Source organism: Dendrobates tinctorius, unplaced genomic scaffold (genome assembly GCF_039654945.1).
Source record: "Dendrobates tinctorius isolate UK_male_01 unplaced genomic scaffold, ASM3965494v1 ptg000117l, whole genome shotgun sequence".
NCBI classification, from domain to species: domain Eukaryota; kingdom Metazoa; phylum Chordata; class Amphibia; order Anura; family Dendrobatidae; genus Dendrobates; species Dendrobates tinctorius.
In genome coordinates, this window is record NW_027361785.1 from 14,831,240 (window position 1) to 14,858,617 (window position 27,378).

The 27,378-nt window shown below is 43.1% G+C and overlaps 1 protein-coding gene across 2 annotated transcripts in view; it reads right to left on the reverse strand.

Moving 5' to 3' along the window:
- Positions 1–27,378, reverse strand: part of LOC141101464 (sarcoplasmic/endoplasmic reticulum calcium ATPase 3) — a 375,756-nt gene that overhangs the window by 108,464 nt on the left and 239,914 nt on the right. For both annotated transcript variants that reach the window (XM_073590589.1, XM_073590590.1), the window contains exons 9-12: positions 14,406–14,494; positions 12,341–12,443; positions 12,103–12,234; positions 10,673–10,798 (exon numbers count right to left, since the gene is read on the reverse strand). In XM_073590589.1, the coding sequence (XP_073446690.1) occupies positions 10,673–10,798; positions 12,103–12,234; positions 12,341–12,443; positions 14,406–14,494 (450 nt within the window). The remainder of the gene's footprint in view (positions 1–10,672; positions 10,799–12,102; positions 12,235–12,340; positions 12,444–14,405; positions 14,495–27,378) is intronic.

The window sequence follows — 27,378 nt, forward strand, 5'->3', positions numbered from 1 at the left end:
AGCCCTGAACTGAAAGTGCCTTAGTGTGCCCTGAATATAAAGCGCTACCCTCAGGTATTTCTGGTAATCTGGATGGATAGGGATGTGATAATACGCATCCTTTAAAATCGACTACGGCCATGAAGCAATCTTGATGTAGCAGCTTCACAGCCGTAGTCACTGATTCCATCTTGAAGGTCGGGTTCCTTATCCAAAGATTGAGGCGTCTGAGATTTATGATTGTCCTGAACGACTGATCCGGTTTTTTTATTAGAAAAAGGGGTGAATAAAACCCCTTTCCTTCCTGTAAGCGTGGCACCTCGGACAGTACCCGCTTGTCTATCAGGCTCAGGATTTCTGTTTCTAAGGCCAGTTGTTCTTCGGTCATCTTCCTGATAGGTGTGATGACGACCACGGGTTTTGGCTGACGAATAAAGGGGATTTTCAGGCCTTCTTTTAGGATGCTCAGAATCCAGGTATTGGAGGAGATCTTTTCCCAGGCCTGGAAAAAGAGTGCCAATCTCCCTCCTACTGGAATACCGGCGTCATTGTGGTGACTTTTTTGAGGTGGAGGTGCCTCCAAACAAACCCTGATTCTTTCTTTCTTTTATCCTCCCATCTTCTCCTGTCAGCGGGAGGACGCCCTCTATTGAATCTCCCCCTCCGAAAGGGCTGTCTCCTCTGATCCATAGGGAATCTGGGGAAGCCTTTTTTCTTATCGCCTGCTTTCTCCAGAATATCGTCCAAGTTCTTGCCGAACAGGAATCGGCCATCGCAGGGGAGAGAGCACAATTTGGCCTTGGACTGAAGGTCACCCGGACAGCCCTTAAGCCATAACGCGCGTCTAGCAGCATTTGATAGTGACGCTGCTCTGGCTGTCAATCGCATAGAGTCCGCCGAGGTATCTGCCAAAAAAGCCGCTGCCCCGTGCAAGAGATACATGTCTGATAAGATCTTCTCTCTTGGGACCCTTGACGCCAGCTTCTCTTCTAACTGCTGCAGCCAGATCATGAGGGAGCGTGCCGTGCAGGTGCCCGCTATCGCCGGCTTTAGACCTCCTGCTGTCGCTTCCCATGCGTGCCTCAAATATGAGTCCGCTTTTTTGTCCAGCGGGTCTCTAAGAACCCCTGCATCTTCCAAGGGCAGGGCCGACCTTTTGGAAGATCTGGACACCGCTGCATCTATTTTTGGGACTTTGTCCCATACCTCCGTATCCTTGTATTCAAAGGGGTATCGTCTCTTAGAGGCGGATGGAAGGGCCCCCGATTTTTCAGGCTTTTTCCACTCCTTCTCAATAAGCGGCTGGATTTTCGCGTTTACTGGAAAGGTTCGTTTTTTCCTCTCCTGAAGCCCCCCAAACATGACGTCCTCTAGGGTTTTAGCCGCCCTTTCTTCCTGTAGGCCCATTGTGGTTCTAATGGCCTTTAGGAGGGCATCTGTATCTTCTACAGGGAAACATGGCTTACCCCCTGTGTCACTATCTGAGGAGGATGATTTTTCCGCCTGAGATGATACGAACGCGGAATCTGAGGGGGAACTAGGGAAATCCTTCCTGCTTTTTTTCCCTTTTTTCAATAAGGACTTAATTGAGCCTTCCATTTCTGACCTGAGGGCAGATATTAGATTGGCTGCGAAACTAGGCGCTTCCTCCGCCATAGTCCGCTGAATGCACGAAGCACAGAGATCTTTTTGCCAGTCTCTTGCTAGGGGAGATTTACATATAGCACAACCCCTATTATTCTTCTTGCTTCCCGCTTTTCTGGGCCTTTCCTACAGGGTGAAGCATACAATAGAAAACCCCTATTAATATACTGTTAACATTCACGAAGATCACTCACCACCCGTAATCAAAGGTACCGGACTTGGAGGCTGCATCGGAGCACCTGACCCGCGCTCTTTGGACCTTGAGGAGTGCCCCGACCTGCGGCTGGGGCGACTGCTGCTTGAATGGCTTCCATGCTTCCTGCCAGAGGGCTGTGAGGGAGGCAGGGACGCTGAACGTTCCTGCTCGGACTCCATTTTGCACCGCCGATCTACAGCTGTCTTCCTCCTTTTAAATTGCATGCCTCCGCCTGGTGAGCGTCTTCCTCCCCTCCCCCCTGCGACCGCCGGCTCAGCGCTTCAGAAGCCGGCCGGCGTCGCACCCGGCGCCATTACACCGTCGCCTTCTGCTGACGTCAGCCGGCGCACCCAGCATTCCAAGCGCCGCTGATGTCAGCGGCCGGAAGACGCCAGCGTCTCTCCCCTACCACGGGGATCGAGATGCGGCGTGCGCGAGGGGAGGGCGGCGCGGTGGGGGCTTCCCGGAGCCACCGGGATCCCATCCACGCCCGCACGAACCCGGAGCCCCAGGGACCCCGGGGACTGCGCTTCCAGGACCCGACGGCCGGCGCTACAGGTAAACTACCTGTTCTTCCCGCGCCGGGACGGGCCTGGGTCTTTTATCTTTTTCTTCTCCCATGACAGGCACCGCCACAGTGGGATTCCTTCCAGGACAGGAACCCAACTGAAGCGGGGGAGAGGTGCCGCCCCTTATGTCTCAGTAGGTTCCTGTCCTGGCGGGGCGGATCCCTCTCTCAGGTGGTGCTGTCATGGGTGAAGGGAAAACATAGTTGAAAGCACAGTGTTGGTATAGGGAAAGGCTTGTCAGTCTGAGCGGGAGAGAAGTATGAATCATCGCCTTATAGAGGTTGTCCATTACTATGCTCTCCCAGTGTTAAAGCTAACCTGTAAGCAGGATTGTGCTGAGTAAACTACAGACACTGTCAGGTTGGTGTTATACTGATTACAATGATACCTGGATGATGAAATCCGTCTTTTGGTTGTGTAATTTATATTTGTAGTTTTCAGTTAATGAGATTCCTGTGCTTCAGGGCAGCCTGTGCGGGGTCTTCATGTGATGCTCTGCTTACATACTCATCTGTATGGCTTATGTCAGGTCAGTGATCCCTCAGTGACCTGCTACCTAATTTAAATATTGCATATGGGTCGCCCTTCCAGGGCTGTGGGGTACTCTGTACCGGGCCGGTCTCTCAGAGGGAGGTGTCACAGCAGCGGTAACCCGGTCCGTGGCCTGGGTGCCCATGTTAAAGGGGTTGAGTGGTGGAAAAAAGTTTATGAGTGATTCGTGACGCCACCTGTGGTGTTCGGCAATGAAGATGTTAAGCCGACGCTGCAGACAGATCCTCTGGGACAGATGGAGTGGTGCAGCAAAGATGTTATAGCCCTCCACAGGCAGAGCTGTAGTCCCAGGGCAGTGTAGGAGAAGTGACACGTAGATGGTGCAGTGTCACGCGCGGGAGATGTAGAGGTGCTGAGTTGGTGGACGCAGGAATAAGTGGAGGACACCAGGGCATGTAGTTCCATAGCTTTACTCACAGTCCGTTGTGGTACAAGGGCCCGCATCCGTGCCGTGTCCTCCGGGTCAGGGGCTCAGACAAATTCCAAGCAAGATAAAGTCCTCCTTTCCAACACTCCGCCAACATGTGTCTTTTCTGAACGTCTCCCTCTTAGCACCTAGAGTGAAGTACTCACAGTACTGAGTTACACTGGAGTTCCTCCTGTCAGATGTTCCTATGAACTCTACTTGTACGGCAGACAGCTGTAGCCTGCTTCGGGGACTCCTTACTACCTAGTCCCGGCTCATTCACGATGCTGTTGTGCCCCCAAGTCTGGTGTGGGAATAAAGTGGTGACAACTTCTATTCCTCCGGTGTCTGCTGCAGGACCATTAGTATCCATACAACCTCAGGGACTGGACTCCGGCCTTGCGCTGTGAACTTGGGAAGGGTTCTGCTCTAACCCTAGTCCTTAGTTCCCGTCTTCTCCTCACGTTCCGTACAAATCCTTTCCTTCTTATGGAGAGAGTCAGGCTTTCTATCAATGTCCCTTTCTTGTGCCAGCGGACCCAGGTCACTGAGGTCAGCTGCAGCACTTCCTTCATCCATCCCACTCAGGGGATCTTCTCTCACAGAATGACCTAGTCAGACTGACTCAATCCTACACTCTTCCCGCTCTTTTGGTGCCAACTAACTCCACCTGCCTCCCAGCACGCTTCGTGTTCCAAGCAGGGAGCCACCAAAGGGTGCTTTGCTACACTACTGTGTTGTGTGGGATGCAGGTGTTGGAGTGTGGTCGGGTGTCTCCACATTACCTGAATGGTGGGGTACCACACCTCAGGAGGAGGTGCAGTACCTCTGTGGCGACTGAACCCTCAGGGGCGCCACACATAGAACACAAATTTAAAAAAAAAATGTAAAAAAAAGACGCGGTAGTTAATATGCCTGTTTTAATTTTATTTAGACATATAGTTTTTTCCAACAAAACTATCTAAATGGTGCCTGTGCAGTAACATCTATCACATTCCAATACATGGAAAAAGACTTAGGCATCTTAGTCAATAAGAAGCTAAATTGGAGTGCCCAGTGTCAGGCAGCTGCCACCAAAGCAAATAGGGTCATGGGATGCATTAGAAGAGGTCTGGGGACACGAGATGAAAACATAATTCTCCCTCTGTACAAATCACTCGTCAGACCACACTTGGAGTATTGTGTGCAATTTTGGACGCCGGTGCTCAAGAAAGACATTACTGAACTTGAAAGGGTTCAAAGGTGGGCTACTAAAATGATAAATGGAGTTGGTTCACTACAATACCCAGAAAGGTTATCAAAATTAGGTCTATTTACTCTAGAAAAGAGAAGACTTAGGGGAGACCTAATATATATGTACACGTATATCAGAGGGCAATACAGAGATATCTCCAATGAACTGTTTGTACCACGGACTGTGACAAGAACAAGGGGGCATTCTCTTCGTTTGGAGGAAAGACAATTTCTGCACCAGCATAGAAGAGGGTTCTTCACGGTAAGAGCAGTGAGGCTCTGGAATTCTCTTCCTGAGGAAGTGGTGATGGCCAACTCACTGAATGAATTTAAGAAAGGAATGGATGCTTTTCTTGTGAGTAACAGTATAGAAGGTTACGAATAACAGATTATAGGTAGATGGTTGACCCAGCTTAGGGGAAGGAATTTTTTTCCCTATGGAGAAAATTGGCTTCTACTCTGTGGGTTTTTTGCCTTCCCCAGGATCAACAATGCAGAACAGCTGCACTAAAAATAGGCAGAACTAGATGGACATAAGGTCTTCCTTCAGCCTTCAAAAGTATGTTACTATGTTAATAGATGTTACTGCGTAGGCACCGTCGCAGGGGCCATTTTGCTAGAGAGAAAAAAATAAATTAGGCTCCATTAGGCTTCTGCTGATCAGGCCCCACTGTGCTCTAAAATACTGTGAACTGCGGCGCACACGTCGGCGCTGAGGCCCGAAGCCTTGTCGGAGCTGTCCACGGCTGTCTTCCCTTTTCGGCTGTGCAGTTCCTGCTCGGCTGTAGCTAGAATGTATGGGTTCCCTGCACATCCTGACTATAGCCCATACATTCTAGCAGCTTCACTGCTGAAAACACTAGACACCCCGGGAACGACTGTGGCAAGTATAAAAAAACGTTTTTGTTATTTTAAATGGGTGAGGTGGGGGGTTGAGACTGCAGATGATGATAAGTGTTTGAGGGAGTACTGCACATGATGAAATAATAGGGGGCTGCAAATGATGAAGTAAGGGGAACTGCAGACGAAGTGAAGGGGGATAGGTGACTGTAAATGATGAAGGTGGACTAGAAATGATGATGCGTGGTGATGGGGACTGCAAATGATGTGGGGGGGTGATGGAGACTGCAAATGATGATGAGGGGGTGATGGGAACTGCAAATGATGATGTGGGGGTGATGGGGTACTGCACATGATGAAATGAAAGGGGGCTGCAAATGATGAAGGGGGATTGCAGATGAAGTGAAGGGGATAGGGTACTGTAAATGATGAAGTAAGGTGAACTGCAAATGATAGAGTGGGGGTGATGGGAACTGCAAATGAAGTGAGTGTGAGGGACAGGGGACAGCAATTGAAGGTGGGGATGGGGAGAGTAAATCGTAAATTGAAGGTGGGGAGAGCAAATAATGATGAATTTTGAGGGTGGGGGAGTAAATGATGTATTGAATGTGGGGAATAGCAGTTGATAATGAATAGAGGGTGGGAGAGAGAAGACATGACCATGAATTGAGGAAGAAGGGGCATGTAACTATAATGAATCGGGGTAAGGGTTAGAGCGGGAGGTACATAGTGGGGGACGTTGAGGATAAAGTGACTGGTAATGAATTGGGGGAAAGAGTACAGGTGCTAACTAATTTATATATTAAATGGGGAAAGTGGCTATGTACAGATAGTGGGGGCATAGTTGGTTTGGAATGGTGGGTTGCATAATAACCAGTTATATATTAATGGTGGGTGAACGCCTGTATTCATATATGTAGAGTAGAAGAAAGGGAAAAAGTGGGAAATGTGCTCTGGAAGCGGTGCTATAGATAACAGTGTTATTTTATGCAGAGACGAGTCCTGGCTGAAAGAAGTTATGGCGGTCTGCGCTGGATTAAAAAGAAATGCAAAGATGACGTCACTGGAGAGTGAGTGTGTTACTTGTACACTGACACTATACACTGTATACTATAGACAGAGGTCCTGTGTATAATTTCACTGGTGATCACTTTACCTGTATGTACACTATACACTATATGCAGAGCTCCTGTGTATAATATCATTGGGGATCACTGTATTACCTGGACACAGACACTGCATACTAAGTACAGTTCTCCTGTGTATAATGGCATTTATAGTGATAGTATTTTTTTTTTTTTATTAATGGTCAGTATTGTAGTATTCAGTCACAATGTGGTGTGTTATGATTGAGTCACCGTAGGAGGCAAAAATAGAAATGCTAGCTAAGTCCAGAAAACCAGAGAAGTTGGCAGCTATCGGATTGCAGACCCCTGAACCTATCAACACAACTAGCAGTAGCCGTGGGGGGCTCCTACGATGCCCTAGGCCCCTCGATCACAGCCGGAGGACTACATAGCCTAAAGACAGAAAGGGAAATCTAAACTGCCCCAGAGCAGACCCCAAAGTAAAAGGCAGCCCCCCACATATAATGACGGTGAAGCAAGAAGAAAGAACAAAACACAGACAGAAAGATAGACTGAGCAAAGATGGGGCCCACGCTAGCTTAGATAGGAAAGGACAGGAAGGCTGCTGTCTGCAATCCATGAAAAACCCTAAGAAAATAAGAGCCAACAAACTGACAGTAAAAAAGGCCCTGAAGACGCCAGGCTTCAAAAAAGCTATGTCAGTACTCAGGAATATTCTGAAGACAGAGCAACAGGCAAAAGGAGATTCAGCTCACCCCAGCAGGGAATGGCAGAATCCAGAAAAGCAAGGAAAACAAAACACTAATGCAAAAAGGCAAAGCAGAAATCTTAGCTTTAGATGAGCAGGAATCAGACTGGTTTCCTAGAAGTCCACAGAGAAATCACCCGCAGGCCAGAAGGGCGTCGGCAGCCTTATATCCAGTCATTAACTCCACTCAGCCAGTCATCATCATCATCAGCCCCAGGTGTTTGACAATCAGGCTCACTACCTTTCTTCACCAGAAGAGGGAGTTCCTCGGGCCTCAGTAGTGAAGGGGAAAATGAACTCAACAGTGGTGGTAATGTTGTCCGGCCATGGTGTGGCAGTATTTGTTCCTTGTATGTGCTATTATTTGGTCACTATGTGGTGGTAATATGTTGTCTAGTCATGGTGTGGTAGTATTTGTTCCTTGTAAGCAAGTTGGTCACCATGTGGTGGTAATATGCGGTCTGGACATTGTGTGGTGGTATGTGTCCCTTGTATGTGATATTGTTCAGTCACTGTGGTGGTAATATGTGGTCTGGACATGGTGTGGCAGTATTTGTTCCTTGTAGATGGTATTATAGATCACTATGTGGTGATAATATGGTGCCTGGACATGGTGTGGTGGTACTTATCCCTTGTATGTGGTATTATTGGTCATTTTAAAAATTGAAAAATAAATACCTAAATGGTGTTGCAGATTTTAACAAATGATTAATAGGTTACAGTAGAGTAGGGCCCAGCCAAAGAGTCTACCTTGTCGTCGTGGCAGATTAAAAAAATCTTTTGGCAAAAACAAAAGCTGCTGGCTGTGTGTGAGATCTGGTGACGAGAACTGTTAATGGGTGATTGGTGAGAAGTGGAGTTTTTCCAAGAGAAAGCGGTGGGACTGTGACAGTTCTAGGGGTGGAGGCGGGGCTGGGGTGGAGCCTGAGTAGAGTCTCAAGGGGGCCCTGAAAATTTTGCCAGTATGGGGCCACGAAATTCCTAGTGGCAGCCCTGCAAGCAGGTTCTGCTACTGCACAGGTTCGGCCGCCAGCGCCATTTTCATTAAGATGAAAAAAATAATTTATTTTCACAATAAAACTATGACTAAATAAAATAAAAACTGGCATTATCTACAGTATCATGCTACAGCGCAGTCGCCTGTCTGATGAATGATTTTTTTTTCCAAATCATATTCTATGTTCATATTCTATATTGTATTCATATGAATATAATTATAATATTCATATTATATTCATATTCAGTATGTAAAACAGGGGGCAGGTCACTGAGGGATCACCGACTTACAGATGAATACCTAATCAGAGCACCACATGAAGACCCACCCCAAAGACCACCCTGAAGCATGAGAATCTCATTAACTGAAAATAAAGATTAAAATGATACCTGGGGTTTGATGAAATCCGTGTTGTGGTTGTTGTTTAATCAGTATAACGGCACCAACCTGACACTGTGTGTAGTTCATTGAGCACAATCCTGCTGACAGGTTCACTTTAAAATGAGCAAATACTCGTATTCTGCACTGGCGCTGCACCACTGATGTCTCCTAGGGCTTCCCTGACATTGAAATGACATGTGAGCACTCCAGCCAATCATCGGCCACTATTGGATTGCAGTTCTCATACTTCTGTCAAATGAACCTCAGACGTCTGCAGGAAGTGTGAGAACTACAGCACATCAGAGGCTGTAGTAGTCACGTGTCATCGCAATGTTAGGAAAGCCGGCACTAACATCACTGGAACAGCGTTGGTGAGGGTGGGGAGTAGTTATTTTTATTTAACACTAATAATTATAGTATTTAAACTATTTAAGAAGTGGTTGTCCAAGTAACCTCTTTGGCCTTGCAGGAACTTCTAAAAGCTTTTTTTTACCTCAAGGGAACCGGTCATAACCCCAAGCGCTGTTAACCTGCAGATATAGAGTTAATCTGAAGGCTAATAGCGTTCCACTGTTTTCTGGCAACCATACTGAATGCATGGCTACTGGAGGAAATTCCTACCAGGAACTTCCAGATTTCAGCCATAGATCCGTGCTTTTAGCCACTACACACTGTGTACCAAGAGAGGAGTTAAATTCCTCCAGCAACATCTCTATAACAGAAACCCGCAACTCTCAGGAGGAATAAGGTTAATCTCCTCCCAATAGCCGTGCTTTCAGTAAGATGGCTAGACAACATTGGCACATTATTAACCTGCAAATTACCTCTATATCTTCAGGTTAATCGCATCTGAGGACATTACAGGTTCCCTTTGACCTTGTTACACTCAGAAAGCCATGGCTTTTTAGCTTTTTCATTTGCATACTTTTATAAAGGTTGTGTTTTTTATTATGCAATATTACCAGATATTACTACATTTGCATAAAGTATACACTTTGTGTATCTTCGTGTTTAATGTCTATAAAATTTGAAAAGGAGAAAGGCCAAATGGCACAAATCTGATTTGGTGGTTTAAAATTGTATTCATACTGCATTGGGTAGGACTAAAATATAAATTCTTTAGGTATTTATGCTTACTGGAGTACCAGAGTTGTATAGTTTTTAGGATTGATCACTTCTATTTAACAAATAACATTTCTATTAAAAAAAGAGCATTGTCTATTACTGTATTGTTTAATATTAACATGTCCCACTAGTAAACTTTTTACATACTGACTTTAAAGGGTTTAGGGAGTGGCAGGTCAAAGTTACTGACAGATTCCATTTCGGCTTTAATAAAACACCTCTGTTTTCAAAAGCATTCTTGCCAGTCATGGCCTAGAAGTCAACTACATATGGTGTTCATTCTTGGACACCTGCTAACAAAATGTAATCAGTGTCCTACTTTTATCTACTAATATCACAATATGAGGGGGTGCTGTATCTAAGGGATAAATGGCTGAAAATGGAGTATTCATAAGCATCCTCTTGCAGGTAGTGGCATGGGCAGAACTTTTATGTTGGTGTCATCTGCATACTGTACATTTATCTTTATGGTCCTGAACAGCCTGTTTACAGTGCCAAAAATGTGTAAATATGCCATAAAAATATAGAAAAATCCTCATTAATAGATAGATTTTATATTCTACCAAGGAAACCCCTTTGATATAAGAGCTAGTGCAGTAATCAGATGATTATTTTTTGTGGACCTAATTTCGGAAGCCTCCAACAAAAATCGCGGATTTTGACGCGGAAAGGCGGTCAGCTGCTTATTTCACCTGTAATTGTTTAGATTAATAATTGTGCATGCAATATAGCAGAATAATAGTCACTGCCTGTTAGTAGCTTTCAGCACTAGCTCATAGAGAAGGGCCCTGAGCAGGGATTACCCTGTATGATGTCCACAAGCTTTAAAGGGACAACCATTCCATAGAACATGACATCCAATTTTTTCAACAATCTGTATACAAACTGTAAGATAACAATCCCACTTACAGTACCTTTATAAACATCTTGCTGGCAGACGCTGCACCACTGGAATTAACAGGCGTGCAATACACCGACATGGATTTGCGATCACGAGAGAACTCCAAAGTACATTCCTTTTTCATAAGCTTCTTTATAACCTGTTGGACATGAAAGAGTGATTCTTCTAGACACCTTATTCACCTTCTTAGTTTATCCTCAATTAATCCATGGAACTGTTGTAATGAACTGTTTATGGTGCCTGTAAAGCTTACATATTAATTACATTGTATCATCTTTTAATAATCTAGAACTGAAAGTAGAAGTATAATTAAAGATGTACTCTTACTAATTGGCATTATAGAGACCCCAAGCTGACATTAGGAATCTTAAAGGAAAAGCACTTCTGTTTGGAAAAGGGTATGCTTGCTCCTGATTATAAATACAGGGAAGTATACAATTAAGAGGACCTCCAAGACCATCTTCCGATGTTGCTGCAACACATCAGTGGCTTTATCGAGGCTGCCATCTGAAGTCTTTAAAGGGGTTGTTTGGCCATAGGATACATGTAGTCACTCCAGCATTGGTGAATAATTACAGTGTGCACACTGTGCGGACGCTATGAGGTCTCTCCGGTTCGGGCAGCAGCTGGCGCGTGACCACAAGTATGTGATTTGCATACATGTGGTCCCATGCTGACTAGACAATCGTGGCCTCACTCAATGAAAGTGTATTGAGCGAGGCTTGATGCGATTAGTTGGAACGTGGCCATAAGTATGTAAATCTCATAGTTGCAGTCATTTGACTGCCCAATCTGAGCAACGGAGAATCCTCCCAGCGCACACAGTTACACAAGTCTGCAGTCAGACAGTGACTTCAGGCATGTACCCCAAGGCTGGACAACCCCTTAAAAATGGGACATGGGCAGATCCACCAACAAGGCCTTTGACTTTGTCTCCTGCAATAAAGTCCCTTTGTGCTCTGTCTGACATATGTATTAGCTATCTATGACTTTTTGAGGCAGGCACAAAAGCGTGGTAGAATGTGTTTTGTGCACACCCCAAAAAGACACAACTGAAACAGAGATTAGAAAGAGACAAAGTGACTGTCTGCTTCATCAAAGTCAAAAGCCCTGATAGCGGTTCCGCCAGATTCAAGTTTTTCTGGTCTTTAGACAGAAGCCACTGACGGGTGTCAAAAAAAATACAACACAAAGTGAACCCAATCTTATGCTGACTAAGCATGTGGGCTCAATTAAGTTATGGTCAATAAAATAGCAACACTATACTAGGACACAGGCCCTGATTACTAGAGTTTGGCTTGCATGGACTAATCTGGCTCATAAAGGATGTTGTTAGGACAACAAGGGTATATTAGTGAACCATTGAATATGGAATGCCACAACATCCAAGCACAGGTTCACATCTAGTTTGAAAGACCGGCTTACAGACTCAAGCATACTCACAGAATTGCAGGCATTTGCTCGTTCCACCTTCGAAAGCTTCGCTAAATCCGTGTTAAATACATTCATTTTTTCCACCAAACAAGTCAAGGCGGTCTCTGTTGCTTCTCCCACCTTTTCATATATTCCCTTGGACTACAAAATTATTGTGTTGTCAATAAATCAGTACCTTACTACAATTAAATTACCAACATTTTCAGAAGATGACGATATTTAAAACTAATAATATCTTTGTACTTACCTCATTAAAATCCAAAGAGGAGTCATTACAGAGAGCACATATTGTGGCCAGTTCCACCAAACCATCATAATCTCCACATTGCACAGGATTATCATCCTTCAAGCTGTTCCAACAAAATAAAGGCATTGAAATAAGCTTAAAATATGCTGTCTGGGCAAAAAGAAAAGGTTCCCCAGGGACGTGAAGGTGTAAAAAATACTCATCTACTGGAATCCACCTGGATTCAATGTAGCTCACTCTGTGTGATATGTGCCGACACAAGAATAAGAGCTGACACTGTTCCACCAGCAGCAAGACCGCTGCAGCCAGTATTTGACTTGAACAGTGCGTAATCAGAAAAACATTGGTTGATGAACTGCTTAAGTCACCTGACCGCTGCAGCCAATCACAGGCTGCAGTGGTATTAACACCAGTGAAACAGTGATGTCTCCTCTTCCTGTTTAAGTGCATTCCATGAAGCAGCTGCAATGTATTCAGATTGGTGTTGATAAGCGAAAATCTCTTACTTTATTTTTTACAAATCCAAATACCGGGAAAACCTTTCATTTTGAATTTTTTTTTTTTAATGTATACCTTAAGGCAAAAAAAGCATCTCAAATTAAATCATTCACTGTATACATAAAGTCTAAATATACAATCCTTGTTATATAGTTAAGGTCAAAGACCCGTAGCCAGTCTGTGTCACGGTACCTGCTCAGACCGTGACACATGGATGTGTGAATGTAAGCAGTTTAAAGCACCTAAAATTGCATGTTTGCAAATTATCCCAAAAGTTAAAAAATAGCTGCAATAAAAGCCAGTGGAGGTTAAGCTTGTGTAAATAGAAACGGACAACTCCTATGTAGGCATAAAGAAAAGAAGCTGCTGTTGCCCCGTGGTGGGTGGATAAATCCTCTAGGAAATACTGGATCCAGTTTGATGACGACTCAGGAGGGCTACGCTGCTTGAGTAAATTCTTCAGAAATGATGATGAGATCAAAGTTTTTTTATCCACAACGTGTTTCAATGTCGTACAGCATCTTTATCAAGTAAATTTTTTTTACTTGATAAAGGACGGCGCCACGGCGTTGAAACGCATGGTGAATAAAAAACATTTTTCTCATTATCATTTCTGAAGACTTGATTTACTCCAGCAGCGCTGCCCTCCTACGCGTTCATCCAACTGGACCGCAAGGCTTAGCATTTAAAGGGAAGCTGTCAGCAGTTTTGGCCAATATAAGATATGGCCACTGCCTTTCAGGGCTTATCTACAGAATTCTATAATGCCGTAAATAAGCCCTCGATCCACCCTGCAAAAGAAGAAAAATAAAGTTTTATTATACCCGGGGGGCAGTCCAGTCCGATGGGTGTCACAGGTCCTGGTGTGGCGCCTCCCATCTTCTTGCGATGCCGCCCTCCCATTTGCTTCATGGCTCCCCGGCATCGCGCTCCTGTACTTGTGTACTTCTCTTCCCTGATGAGTGCAGAGCAAAGTACTGCAGTGTGCAGACATTTGGCCTCTCTGACCTTTCCCGGCGTCTACGCACTGCAGTACTTTGCTATGCCCTCAAAAGGGCAGATAAGTACGCCTGCGCAGGAGCGCTATGCCGGGGAGCCTGGGTAGCAAGCAGGAGGGCAGCACAGCAAGAAGATGGGTGGCACCGGACCAGGACCTTTGACACCCATTGGACCCTACCGCCCCCCGGGTGAGTGTAATAACTTATTTTTCTTCTCTTGCAGGTCGGATCGGGGGCTTATCCACAATTTTATAGAAAGCTGTAGATTAGCCCTGAAAGGTGATGGCAGTCACTCGTATCGGCCAAATCTGGTGACAGGTTCCCTTTAATAAATGCCAGCCAAGAATCAAAATGCCAAATTAGGTCACATATGACTATATGATGTAAAAAAAAATACAAGAAAAAATGCTTTATTTTGATAAATTTAGGTTTGCTCAACAAAGTTCCTTAAATTAGGATATCCATAAGAAGATCTTTCTTAGTAACTTCTTAAAAAAAAAACAATACATTTTTAAGGCATTTTTTGTCAGAAGAACAGAAGGGCTTAACATTTGATAAAAAGTACTTACACTTGCCCCTCTGGAGCATAAGTAGATCCAGTAATACTGAACTCATGAAGACTGCAGCTCATTCCTTCAATCCTCTCAACTACAAACATCTTTAAAAGAAGGAAAATAAAATGCTCAGAACACATTTGGCCTCATGTACACCCTAGTTACAATTCAAAGATGTCCAAACAAGGTAGTACAACTCACAAAAGCAGCTGAATCGTTGGCACTGAACCTCTGTAATTTTCTGCTTTTTGTTCCACATGATTACTCTGGGATCGTTAAAACGGATTTTACTTAATGAATCTCCAGAATACAACAAAACTAAGTGCAACTTAACCTTGGCACACAGATCTGTCATCTTAAAAAGGGTTATCTGGGACTTGTAATATTTTTGCATATGGGGCGAAGATCTGTTTGAATTCTAAGTGGTTTGCCAAGTGTTAACCTTGGATCTAGTTCAAGGAATCTTGACATTTTTAAACTTGGCTGACTCAAGGTAAAACTACCAACTACCGTAGGTCTCTATTACCGGTATTTGGATAGGTAAGGTGCAGAAGTCAGTGACATTCCATTCTTTAATTTTTTTCTCTTCTATTCCTTCTACTTCCTTCTTTGGATCGTTATCTACGGTTACAATTTGATAGGTCTTCTGGCATACAATTGATGAAATGTTACTATTATACCCATACCACTATTCTGAATATGCTTTGGGCTTGCAGGCCTTCCCTCCAGTCTTATGCTAATTGCAAGACTTTGTATTGGTTATAAATGATCATGAAAAATATATTGAACATAAACATCTGTTTTCAGAAACACAATGAAGTTCTATTATCCCTGCAGCTTCTCAGTTGCAGACAAGCGGGCAGCATCAGTGTGAACAGTCAGCGCTTTGTCCATAAATGAGCGCAATCTAATCATGGCCACCGCTGCTTGTCAGACATCCTGCTCAGAAGATATACAGCAGACAGCTGGTCTTTCACATAGTGATCCTTTAGTTGCTCCAACAAAGTTTGATAAAATAAAAGTAGCAGTCATCACTATGATTTTTGAGTTCTCTCCAAATCATGAGAACAGCAAATGGCATAGCCACTTTCCTCATATTCAACCAGTCATGAAGACCATTTGAACAATTTGAGCATATCACATGAGGGGTCCAGCTTTTGTCTTGATCACAAACTGGATACTTAAAGTACATCTGACAGATTACTGTTGGATGTTATATAGGGACGACCCTGAAAAAAAAAAATCACACCAACGACAGTCTAATGTCAAGCACTTTTAATTTCTGCTCATATTTTGGTTTCTATTTTGCATGCGAAATTATTTTGGTTCAATAAAACTGTTTTGTAAGGTGAAGCATTTTTTTCTGTTATCTGCAACATTTCTCCCCAAGGACAGGTGGTTCTCAGATGATATCAGAGTGCTGAAACCCACCAAACTGATATGGATGACCTAACAAACCGATACTGTAGGTTATCAAAGTGTTAAGGCCCCGTTACACATAACGATGTCCCAGCGATCCCACCAACGATCCGACATGGATGTGATCGCTGGGATATCGTTAGACAGCCCCTCCAGCGTTCAGGACCAGCGAGCAAGCTGATTTCCAATGTAAACAGCAGGTATCTAAGAGCCACGCGGCTCCTAGATACCCGCTGTTTACATTGGAAACCAGCATGCAGCGTCGCTGATCGCTGGTCTCTCGCTGCCACACGTAGCAATGCACGCTCGCCAGTGGGAGACCAACGATCAAAAAATGGCCCAGGACAATCCTGCATGATCAGCGATACCCAGCAGGGGTATAATGAAAATGTATAGGTAATTTATGCGGCGGAGACTGAGTGTCTCCGCTACATAAATTAACATGCTGCGGTCTGGAAAGACGCATAGTGGGCATGGGATTTCTTGAAATGCCATCCACTGTGCTGTAATAGCTGGACTCTGTGGGTTAGACGCTGCAGATGTACGCAGCATCCAACTCGCAGCGTTTACTGACCGTGGGAACATACCCCAATATACCCCAATAATCTGAAAAAAAAGGAAATCACTTCTTTTTCCTTCCCAGAAGCCAAGTTTCAATTAGCTTTATTTCAAGTGAAAAAAAAAAAAAATGCATGCAATGAAAAAATGCACCAAAAACACATGTGGAAAAACGCAGGTGACCTGCCAGTGACCTCAGATGCAGATTTGGTGCAGATTTCACCTGCGTCATATCCTGAGCAAATACTGAGCCACTCCTTATCATGTGCCTATACCCTTACATGGCTTCAATTAAAAAAAAAAATAAATCAGTGGCTAGTTTATGTTGCATTTAGTTTGAGAATCATGAATCCAACTAGTGTGGGGTTCCCTTTAGAGGACCGGACATGTTGCCTATAAAAATATTTAAACTTCACTATACACAGTGTTCAGCTATAGTAATAAACATTTGTGACGCGTGACTATAGCCATAACGTTATACATTGGCGCACACACAACACTTGGTCACCTTTTTCCCCAGCATCTCTTGCGTTATTCCAGAGACTTATTAGCGAAAAGTAATGAAATAAATCATCTTGTTTAATAAAGAATAGAGCTGCAATTAGTACAGACATGAAAGTTGCTCTATTATCTGTATTATACAGAGTTACTATGTAGAGGAAGGAAGGGGGGGTTAAGGTACAGGTTGCTTGGAGATGTGCTGAGAATGACTGTGAAAATTAATGAATAAAACATGAAAAAGAAGATGGCATGCAGTAAACAGGCTGACATTAATAGCAATGCATTCTGAAATATATTGCATATGAACACAACAGCTTGGTTGCTATTCCAGATTGAAGCTTAGGATAATTACTGTATGTTTGCAACTTTAGTGTACAGAGCAAGCCAGCTATCCTGACAACAGGAACAGATCAATGGAAAACACTAATCCTTTGTTGAAAGGTAATGTAAGAGTTGCATACGTATTACATGCCCAGACCAGACTTCCACAGCTTTCTGTTTATACTGTATGCTCTAGTGTTTCCAAGACTATGCAATTACCAATACCTTAGAAGAAAATTGCAAAAAATTAAAACAATATTCAAAATGACAACAAATACTTTAAAACAAATTATTAGAAATGAATTTGAAGTACGGTTTATCAGAGAAGTATAAGAAAGTATTCAGGATTTTTTCATTCTGGCCACAATTCAGGTTTTTTTTTTTCTTATGTGCAAATCACATCTACACTGTCACGATTTGACAACTCATTTAATGATTCTTAAAAAAAAAAAAAAGTTTTTTTGGGGTTAAAAACAAACATGTTGGTACATATTGCGACATTTGGAGTATTCACGCCACTTTAAATCGGCTCCACCAGTATGCGTTGCATGAGCCATCAAACTAATAAAATATGCCAGTGTTTTGTATGCCAGAAATGCTACTCCAGTTCCTGACTGGAGTAACACTTATGACACAGTACCCAAAGGTGCAAGCAACATAGGGAATGAACAAAATTCACAAAGCGGCAAGCGTGCACTACACCAAGTTCAATTAATCGGCCTCTCTTTGCTTTTCTTGTCTTTTTAACAACAGTGTTAGTAATTTTTTTTGTGTGCGTCATCCTAATTGTGGACACATGAACATTACCATTTGCATATGTGACATAGGCATTTAATTTAGCGTTTACCTGGTGTTCCTTTGCAACCTTGCAGTCAATTTATTTATACTTGTGTAAATTGCGCTATTAATTTCACTGAGTTTTACAGCTATTATCATCACTGTCTCCCATTGGGGCTCACAGTCTAAATTCCCCATCAGTATATCTTTGGAGTTTGTGAGGAAAAGGGTTTCCTCCTATTACTCCTAAGCACACACACGGAGAATATACAGTAGTGTTCAAAATAGTGTGCACACAGCCTTAATGTCACCCCACAAGTGTTCTATTGGATTAAGGTTTGGGGATTGGGCTGGCCACTCCATAACCTCAATTTTGTTGGACTGGAGCCAAGATTTTGCTCGTTTACTGGTGCGTTTAGGGTCGTTGTCTTGTTGAAACACCCATTAACAGGGCATGTCTTTTTCAACGTAAGGCAACATGACCTCTTCAAGTATTTTAATACATGCAAACTGGTCCATGATCCCTGGTATACGGCAAATAGTTCCGGCATCATAGTAAGAGAAACATGCCCATATCATGATGATTGACCGCCATGCTTCACTGTCATGATAGTGTACTGTGGCTTGAATGCAGAGTTTGGGGGTTGTCTGACTGTCTGCAGCCCTTGAACCCAAAAAGAACAAGTTTACTTTCATCAGTATGTAAGGAGGTGGCAGGGACCCTCATTTGCCTCCTCTCTCCTATGCACCGAGTCTGTGTGGCACCCCAATAGTTCCCAGGTGTTTACATTGTTATGCCATGTTTAAGTGTACTGTGTGATGTTCCCTTTATTCCATGCCATTGTATGTCTTTGTATTGCATAAACTGTACTGTATTGAAATGTTAAGATTAGGGAAAGAAGGAGTTAATCAGGGGGCTGGATTAACAGCCTAAAAGAGGCAGGAAGTTCCTGCTTCCAGTGCAGTGCCCAGGCAGGTTTGCACAGGGCAGGATGCTAGTCGTCGGGAGCAGAGTATACCCCTGGAAGGGAATAAAATACTGCCAAGGACTGCAGGGCAGTGGGAACGGGCACTGGAACTGTGGAAGTGCCCACCGAAAGACTGCTAGTTCTCAGAAACCGGATGAGAGCTGACAATGCTGCATATTTTGACAGAGAAAGTGCAGGAAGTGTTACCTCAACTCTATTAAAAGTTTTCTACCGTTGGAAATGAAGCGTGATGTGTGGTGCATCCAGAGGATGCCGTTCCAGAAAGGAGGGCAACCGTGTTCTGGAGGTACCTAACTGTGCCACAGGGCTGGGACTTTGTCCATGTGCAAGATTAGTGGACTCACCCATGACTACCACCCCGTGCCACCTTGTTACAAGTCCACAAATTGTTTCTCCATTTTTCTTCAGGCCAATTGATGTGTTCTTTGGCAATTGTATCTGCTTCAGTACATGTGTTTTTTTATTTAATTAACAGTGGGACTTTGTGTGGACTTATTGCTAGGAGATTAGCTTCACACAAGTGTCTTCTAACTGTCATAGTACTCACATGTAACTTGACATTGTCTTTGATCATCCAGGAGCTGATCATTGGCTGAGCCTTTGCAATTCTGGCTATTCTTCCATCCATTCGAACGGTAGTCTTCCGTTTTCTTCCACATCTCTCTGGTTTGGCTTTCCATTTTGGAATTTTAGCTGAACCGCCCATCATTTTCTGCACTTCTTTATAAGTTTTACCCTCTTCAATCAACTTTTTAATCAAAGTAGGCTGTTCTTCTTAACGATGTCTAACAAACCATATTTCTCAAGCTTTCAAGGAGAAATTCATGTACAACATGTCCTGGCATCACCCTTAAATAAGGGTCATCAGATTCACACTCGTTTCTTCACAGGATGATTGACCTCACTAATTGAACGCCACACTGCTATTCTATTATTTTGAACACCCCCCATTCAATTAATTATTCTAATACACAGTCATAAGATGCAGATCATGAATGCGGAGTCTGTTGGTTTTCTTAGAATCTACTGCACCAACTGATAAATTGTTTGAAATGTGGTAATATAATTTATACCAAAAACAGTGATGAATCTGGTTAGTCATATTGGACTGCTATTATTTTGAACACTACAGCATAAACTCCTTGGAGATGTTGACCTTGGTGGGATTTGAAGCCAGGACTCCAGAGCTGCAAGGCAACAGAGCCAACCACTGAGCCACAGTGCTGCCCTATTCTAACTTTAATTTTGGAGTTTTGGATCTTTGTTGGTCAACCACTTTGGGGATGATAATAATGGTTTAATTTCCTCCATTTGTACACAATCTGACCAAACTCTTTACACTTCCACAAACATGTGTTGTGAAGATCAAACTCTGATATATTCCAGTTCTTTAAATAAAACATGTCACCCACTCACTCCTGATTGTCATCCATCCCCTGTATGTGTGAAGACATGCTAAGATTATACACATGTGAAAATGGTGTGCAAAAGGGAGAAAAACGCACTGACATGTGGCATAAGTTGAGATGCTGCAGATCACAGAACAATTGCACGGTATGACAATTTATGCTGCAGCTTTTTTTTGCAGTGTGTGTAAGATTTTGTAAATTCACATACCCCGAGCTGTTTATGTAAAACAAAACATTTTCCTTATGGAAAATCTAGATTGAAAATACGCCTCAATTATGTGGAACATATCCTAACTTTTGATTATGTGTAAATATTCCTAGAATTCAGACACTTGTAAACTATGAACGAATCCCAGGACAAACAGTAATTTACTAATTTATAAATGCCATTATATACAGTTCAAACTCTAGTTAAATTATACAGATTGCGGTATACACAACTAGCGATGAACAAGCATATAAAAGTGTAATTGAATTTGCCTCGAAATTTACCAAAAAAACGGACTTGACCATAATAAAGACTTTTTATTGACCAGATTTTGGTCGAGACATGCTTAAATCTGATAGAGAGCATGTCCAGAAGGATTCAGGCAGTGTTGAAAGCCAAAGAAGGATTTACAAAATAATAAAAAATTAAAGTTAGATTTTAGGAGCAAAACAGTGACATCACAAGAATCTGCATAACTAATCATATGCTAAGTAGTTGCAAATCAAATTTATGTATGCGATAGCCAAGATGATTGTCTCTGAAATGATGACAGTCTCACATTCGAAGCAGTATTGAATATTGAGATATAGAGCCTGAAAGCCAAAAGTTCAAAAGATTGTTATCCTTTTGCTCTTCAGCGTACATTGTATGATGACTAGAGATTGACAGGAACCTGAATATTCAGCTTCAGCCAAACAGTTAAAAAAAAAGGTTCGGGATTAGGTACCAGAAAAGTACCCGGATCCAAACTCAGACCCCATTCACTTCAATAGGGGTCCCAAACATTCAGTGTTTGCCACGCTGTCATGTACACGACAGCACAGCAAACACTGCTTCCTTTGATCAGAAACAAAGTTTACCTCCGGTCACTGGCGTGAGCTGATGGGACGACTGCTCCCATTAGCCTACACCTCCTGCCGCTAATAACAGTGAGAGCAGAAGTGGCTGATTAGAGCATTCATCAGTTGGTGCCTGCTCTCTAAATAAATAAACAAAAAAAATCATAGCGTGGGTTCCCCTGTATTTTTGATAACCACACAGGCAAAACTGACAGCTGGGGGATGCAACCCTCAGCTTTCAGCGTCAGCAGGCTGGTTATCAAGAATAGAGGGGTCCCCAGGCAGTTGTTTTTAAAATTATGGTCCTCCCATTTTTAACAACCAGCCTTGCTAAAGCAGACAGCTGGGGCTGGTATTCTCAGCCAGGTAAGGGGCCATGGATTTTGACACGCCCCAGTCTAAAAATAGCAACCCACAGCCGCCAAGAAAAGGCACATTATTAGATGCGCCAAATCTGGTAATTGTAATGGAGAGGCGTCAATAAGACACCTATCAATTACTAATCCTATAGTTATATTGCAATTAACACACAGCAAGCATAAAGTCCTTTATTTAAAATAACAAAACTCACTCATTTAACCCCTCAGTGACCGAGCCAATTTTGTACTTTTGTACTTAATGACCAAACCAATTTTAACAATTCTGACCACTGTCACTTTTGATTTGACTTGCATTTATTTATGAAAAAACACAATAGTTAATAAATAACATTTCCCACATGTCAACTTTGCATCAGCACAATTTTGGAAACAATTTTTTTTTGTTAGGACATTAAAAGTTGACGATCGATTTCTTGTTTTTCCTACCAAATCATTTTTTTTCTCTCTTTTTTAGGGACAACCTCACATTTGAAGTGAGTTAGGGGGGGGTCGTCAATATGACGGAAAATACCCAAAATACCCAAAAGTGAAATTCTGAAAACTGCACCCCTCAAGGTGCTCAAAACCACATTCAAGAAGTCTATTAACCCTTCAGGTGCTTCACGAGAACTAAGCATTGTGGAAGGAAAAAAAAAATGAAATTTACTTTAGACCCAAACTTTTTTTGTTTTCACAGGGGTAACAGGAGAAAATGGACCACAAAATTTGTTGTGCAATTTCTCCTCAGTATGTGATACCCATATGTGGGAGAAAGCCACTGTTTGGGCTCATGGCAGGGCTCAGAAGGGAGGGAGCACTGTTTGACTTTTTGTAAAATTGTCTTTAATCAATGGCGGGCTGTTGTGAATTCACTTTCTGGCCTACCTCTGGTTGCTGGTGAAGGTAGTGGAGATGGTTGTATTGACAGAGGGGTCATGAGTTCTCTTTCCAGGGTCCCTCTGGTGGTTACAGGAGGTAATGGAGCTGATCTAATTGGCAGAGGCCTGCCACCTGATGAGGAGGACAATTGGACATTGGGAGTTTGACTGGATTTAAGACAGCCGACTCCCTCTATCCCTACTGGTGATTTTTTCCTGCCTCCTGAGGTCTTAGTTTCCAGCTCAGTCCCTGCATGCTCAAGGTAAGTGTTCTTTTGCTATTGTTCATATTTGATTTGCTTTTGTCTATTTCAGTTTTGTGCGGTCAGCCAGCCCCGGCTGGGGCTGTGCTGAATTTCCATCCTTATGTTACTGTTTGTGCCAGTTTGTTTTTGTCCCTTATTAGATTGGCCTCTCTTTGTTCTGTTTTCAGAATATACCAGTGCTGATATAGTGGGCGAAGTCTAGTGACTTCAGTATTTTTTCTATCAGACACGTTGGGAATTTTTTGCAGGGTTTTTTGCGTGATTGCAGACAGTGTAGAAGGCACAATAAGCTGTGCTATGTCGCGTTTGGAGACCTCCTGATGTATCTAAACTGAGGAACCTGTTCTAATTCTAACTCCAACCCTAACACAGCCCTAACCTCAACCCTAACCCCAACACACCCCTAAACCTAATCCCAACCCTTATCCAAACCCTAATCCCAACAAAAAAAAAGACATTTTATTATTTGTACCTAACTAATGGGGTGATAAAGGGGGGTTTCATTTACTATTTTTCTTTATTTTATTTTGATCACTGTGATAGGGTTCATCACAGAGATCAAAGTTAACCAATAGGAAAAATCTATTGTTGACGGGTGCTGGCTGGCATATCTCAGCGGTAACGGGGGGGGGCCCGGGGGACCCCATTTCCCTCTCCTCTGGTATGCTAGGTCATGTCAGAGGAGAGAGACATGAATGGGAGGTCAGAATTTTTTTTTTCTTTGCGATCCTGGAGATTTTACGATGCTGGAGGGCTCTATAACCTTATTTCTCAGCAACATTAAAAGTGGCACTAAGGAATAAGTACCCTTAAATGCTTACCTGTCCGACGTTCTGTCCCACACCGTAATCCATGTCTGGGGATTACTAGATTTCAACCTGGACGGTGCCAAGATGCAACCGTCCAGGCTGAGAACCACTGATGAATGAGTGGTTGTGAGTGCAGCATCAGGGAGCAGCGGTGACGTCATCGAGGTTACCATGGGGTGAATGGTCTGCGTTACCCACCGGGCCAATGAAATATGGTAACCTCCCTCCAGTGAGATCACTGCTAGCACAGTGAGGAAAAGTTTCACGGTGCAGAGGCGAGTTCACCGCAGTTCAAATTCACCGCAGTGAAATTCTCCCGGTGAACTCACCTCTGCATTGCCGTACTTTACTATTAGGGTTCGCGCATCTCTAATGATGAGGTTTGTTGTCCTATCCTCTGTAAATAGATATGCACGGTAGTGCACTGGTAGCACCGTATGCAGTGAAGAGGCAGTGACCCACAAAGTTCAAACACACAGTCTCTTTAATGTGTTCACTTCACAACACTAAAGTCCAGTTCACACAAGTGCACGTCATTAAAGTCCAATTCACAGCACTACATAATACACAGTATCCTCCGGATCGCTGCCGGGCCCAAGACAGTCCTCCTCTGTCCAGTTACCTTGGCCGACTGCACCGCTGTTTACGGTGTGGGTGCCAGGCGTCTCAGCTTCCCCGGCTGCTTGGCTTCGTTTGCCAGTGTTTCCTCACACAGGAGCTCTGCAGAGACGATTGCTCTGCCCTCTAGCATACACCACACTGATACTGACTAACAACGGATCTGACACACCCATACCCTTTCCTGCAGGGCTTTTAACCAAAAGAACCTGTGGCCTTTAGCCACATGGAAAACCGAGGCCTGGAGTGAAACGGACTACACAACTACTATCCTGCAGTCTGTTTCACAACACAACATCCCAGAGCAGGATTTCCCTACATCTGCCTCGGACACTAGCACGTCCAAGGCTAACACTTGTTTATATTATTTTTAGCCTGCATTGCAGTCACTGTTACACCCTTGACTGCCATGCACTCCTATGGCCTTCATATGCCTCCGTGCACACCCTGGGGAGAACACACAGTGACCCTTACCTGTCACATCAGTCACTGCTTCACTATTGCAATCATAGCTACGCTTGTAACTGCAATGCCTCCTCATGGCCTCAATATGCCTCTGTGCGCATCATGGGGAGAACAAACAGCGACCAAACCAATACCGGGTCACTGCCTCAAGCACCTATATGTAATAATATACATTTAATGCAGTATATACCTGTTCATGGGTTACAACTATTGTCTAATGTGCCCATATGTTGGACTGATGTACCAAGATAATAACACATTAGATGTACATATATACAAGATATTCTTGTTCTAATTCACTATATACAGTGTGTACACATATGATTCCATCTCTTTGCATGGCTTCAAATATCTTTGGTGTTCTAGATACTATCTTAGATGTTTCAACTCAAGGGCACAACCTCCGTACACATGTGCAGAACATACCACTGATAACACTACTTGCCAGTGAATAAATTAAATAAGATATATAGAAATGGTGTGTGCACCCACGGCTATGTCACACTGACGCACAGAGGTTACTGGCCAGTAAACGCCCAATTATGACTTGGGACTCTCCAATAGGGTATGGCGAAATTCCTCTCACCATTACTTGACTCCTGTCATATTAAGGGACACCTTTCTAAATCTTCACAACTGCCCTGATGAAGCTACCTTGAGCAGTGATACACGTGAAGTCTTCTCACTGACAGTTATTGATTGGTTATCCTCCAGATGCTTGGATTTCGTATTATGGGTAAAGTATACGTTATACCACCAAAAATCCCAATATGACTAATGGGGCATTTTTTATTTATTTTCTTATTAATAGTTTTCTATTTATTTTTAGCACTTATTATTGATAGATATTTACATTTTATTTATTGTGCATATTATTTTGTGTATATTTTCATGGTTTATTGATACATACACATTATTTGATTATTCTAACTGTTCTACTTTTGTTTGTCAGGAATACAAAATGTCCATACCTTGACTAGGTATTTTGAAGTCATTTTGTAATTTTTGGTATACTCCTGAGTGTGGTAATCATGGAAAATAGTATTTTTCATCACATCATTGATGAGGTATATTTACAATTGGTTTTAACGATGTAGTATTGATTGCTTTTCTAATAAATATACACATTTAGATGTGCACATTGTTACTTGTATTGTCTTTTTTGTTGGGGTTCTACTTAATTGTATTTCAATATAGATGTAGCACCCTTAGTTACTTGGCGCATATTTAATGGCAGTGCCATTTTCTAGAACCAATTATCCAGGGAAAGCTGTCAGTCACTGATAGGACCGCCAACTTGACTAAAAAGTGTGGAAAAGAGCAGAGGTTTAAATAATTAATCTACAGTTTATAATCTTTTCTCACACCACCATATCAACCTACGCAGCTCATCCTGCTCTATAACATGGTGCCTGCAGATTGGACTGCATTTTCAGGGTAACAGGTTTACTTCAAAGTAAAGAATTAAAAAAAGATATGACAAGTGTTGAAGTTTCTTTTGATGATGAATGTAGACTATATTTTGAAGTCAAACGTCAGAGAGATGAATTCAACCTCAGGATACTAATACTATATGTCAGTCAGTGACTGCAGTGTAGCATTGCTGGGTTAGATTTTATTTACTTAGACACGAGCATCACGTTACCTACACTGACATGCCTACTTTCCATAACGCATCCTGGTGAAATCCCTCTTCCCCTGGTAAGCAGTGCACAGCCATTCACATGGTGTAAAAAAAAGAAAATAAGATTCATCAGATCAGGTTATTTTTTTCCCCACCCCTCTGTCGTTCAGCTCCCATGCTCACACACCCAGTATTGTAATGCTTTTGGCTGTTAATAATACTATAGTCACAAGATAACCAATGTTATTCATTCCATTTTCAGTGGTTTAATTATTATGCATTTATATAGCGCCATTTATTCCATGGCGCTTTACATGTGAAAAGGGGAAATATAGGCAAGTATAATAAACATGTGTAAGACAAGGGACACGAAAGTACATAAGGAGAGGGGAACCTGCCCGCGAGGGCTCACAGTCTACAGGGATGGGTGAGGATACAGTAGGAGAGGGTAGAGCAGGTCGTGCGGTGGTTCAGTAGACCGAGGATCATTGCAGGCTGTAGGCTTGTCAGAACAGGTGGGTCTTCAGGGTCTTCTTGAAGGTTTCCGTGGATGGTGAGAGTCTGATGTATTGCAGCAGAGAGTTCCAGAGTATGGGGGAAGCACTGGAGAAGTCTTGCATGCGGTTGTGGGAAGAAGAGATAAGGGGGAGTAGAGAAGGAGATCTTGAGATGATCGAAGGTTGCGTGCGGGTAGGTACCTAGAGACCATGTCACAGATGTATGGAGGAGAAAGGTTGTGGATGGCTTTGTATGTCATGGTTAGGGTTTTGAATTGGAGCCTCTAGGCAATAGGAAGCCAGTGAAGGGCCTGGCATAGGGGGAGGCTGGGGAATAGTGGGGAGACAGGTGGATTAGTCGGGCAGCAGAGTGTAGGATGGACTGGAGCGGAGCCAGAGTGCTAGAGGGGAGGCCAGAGAGTAGGAGGTTGCAGTAGTTGAGGCAGGAGAT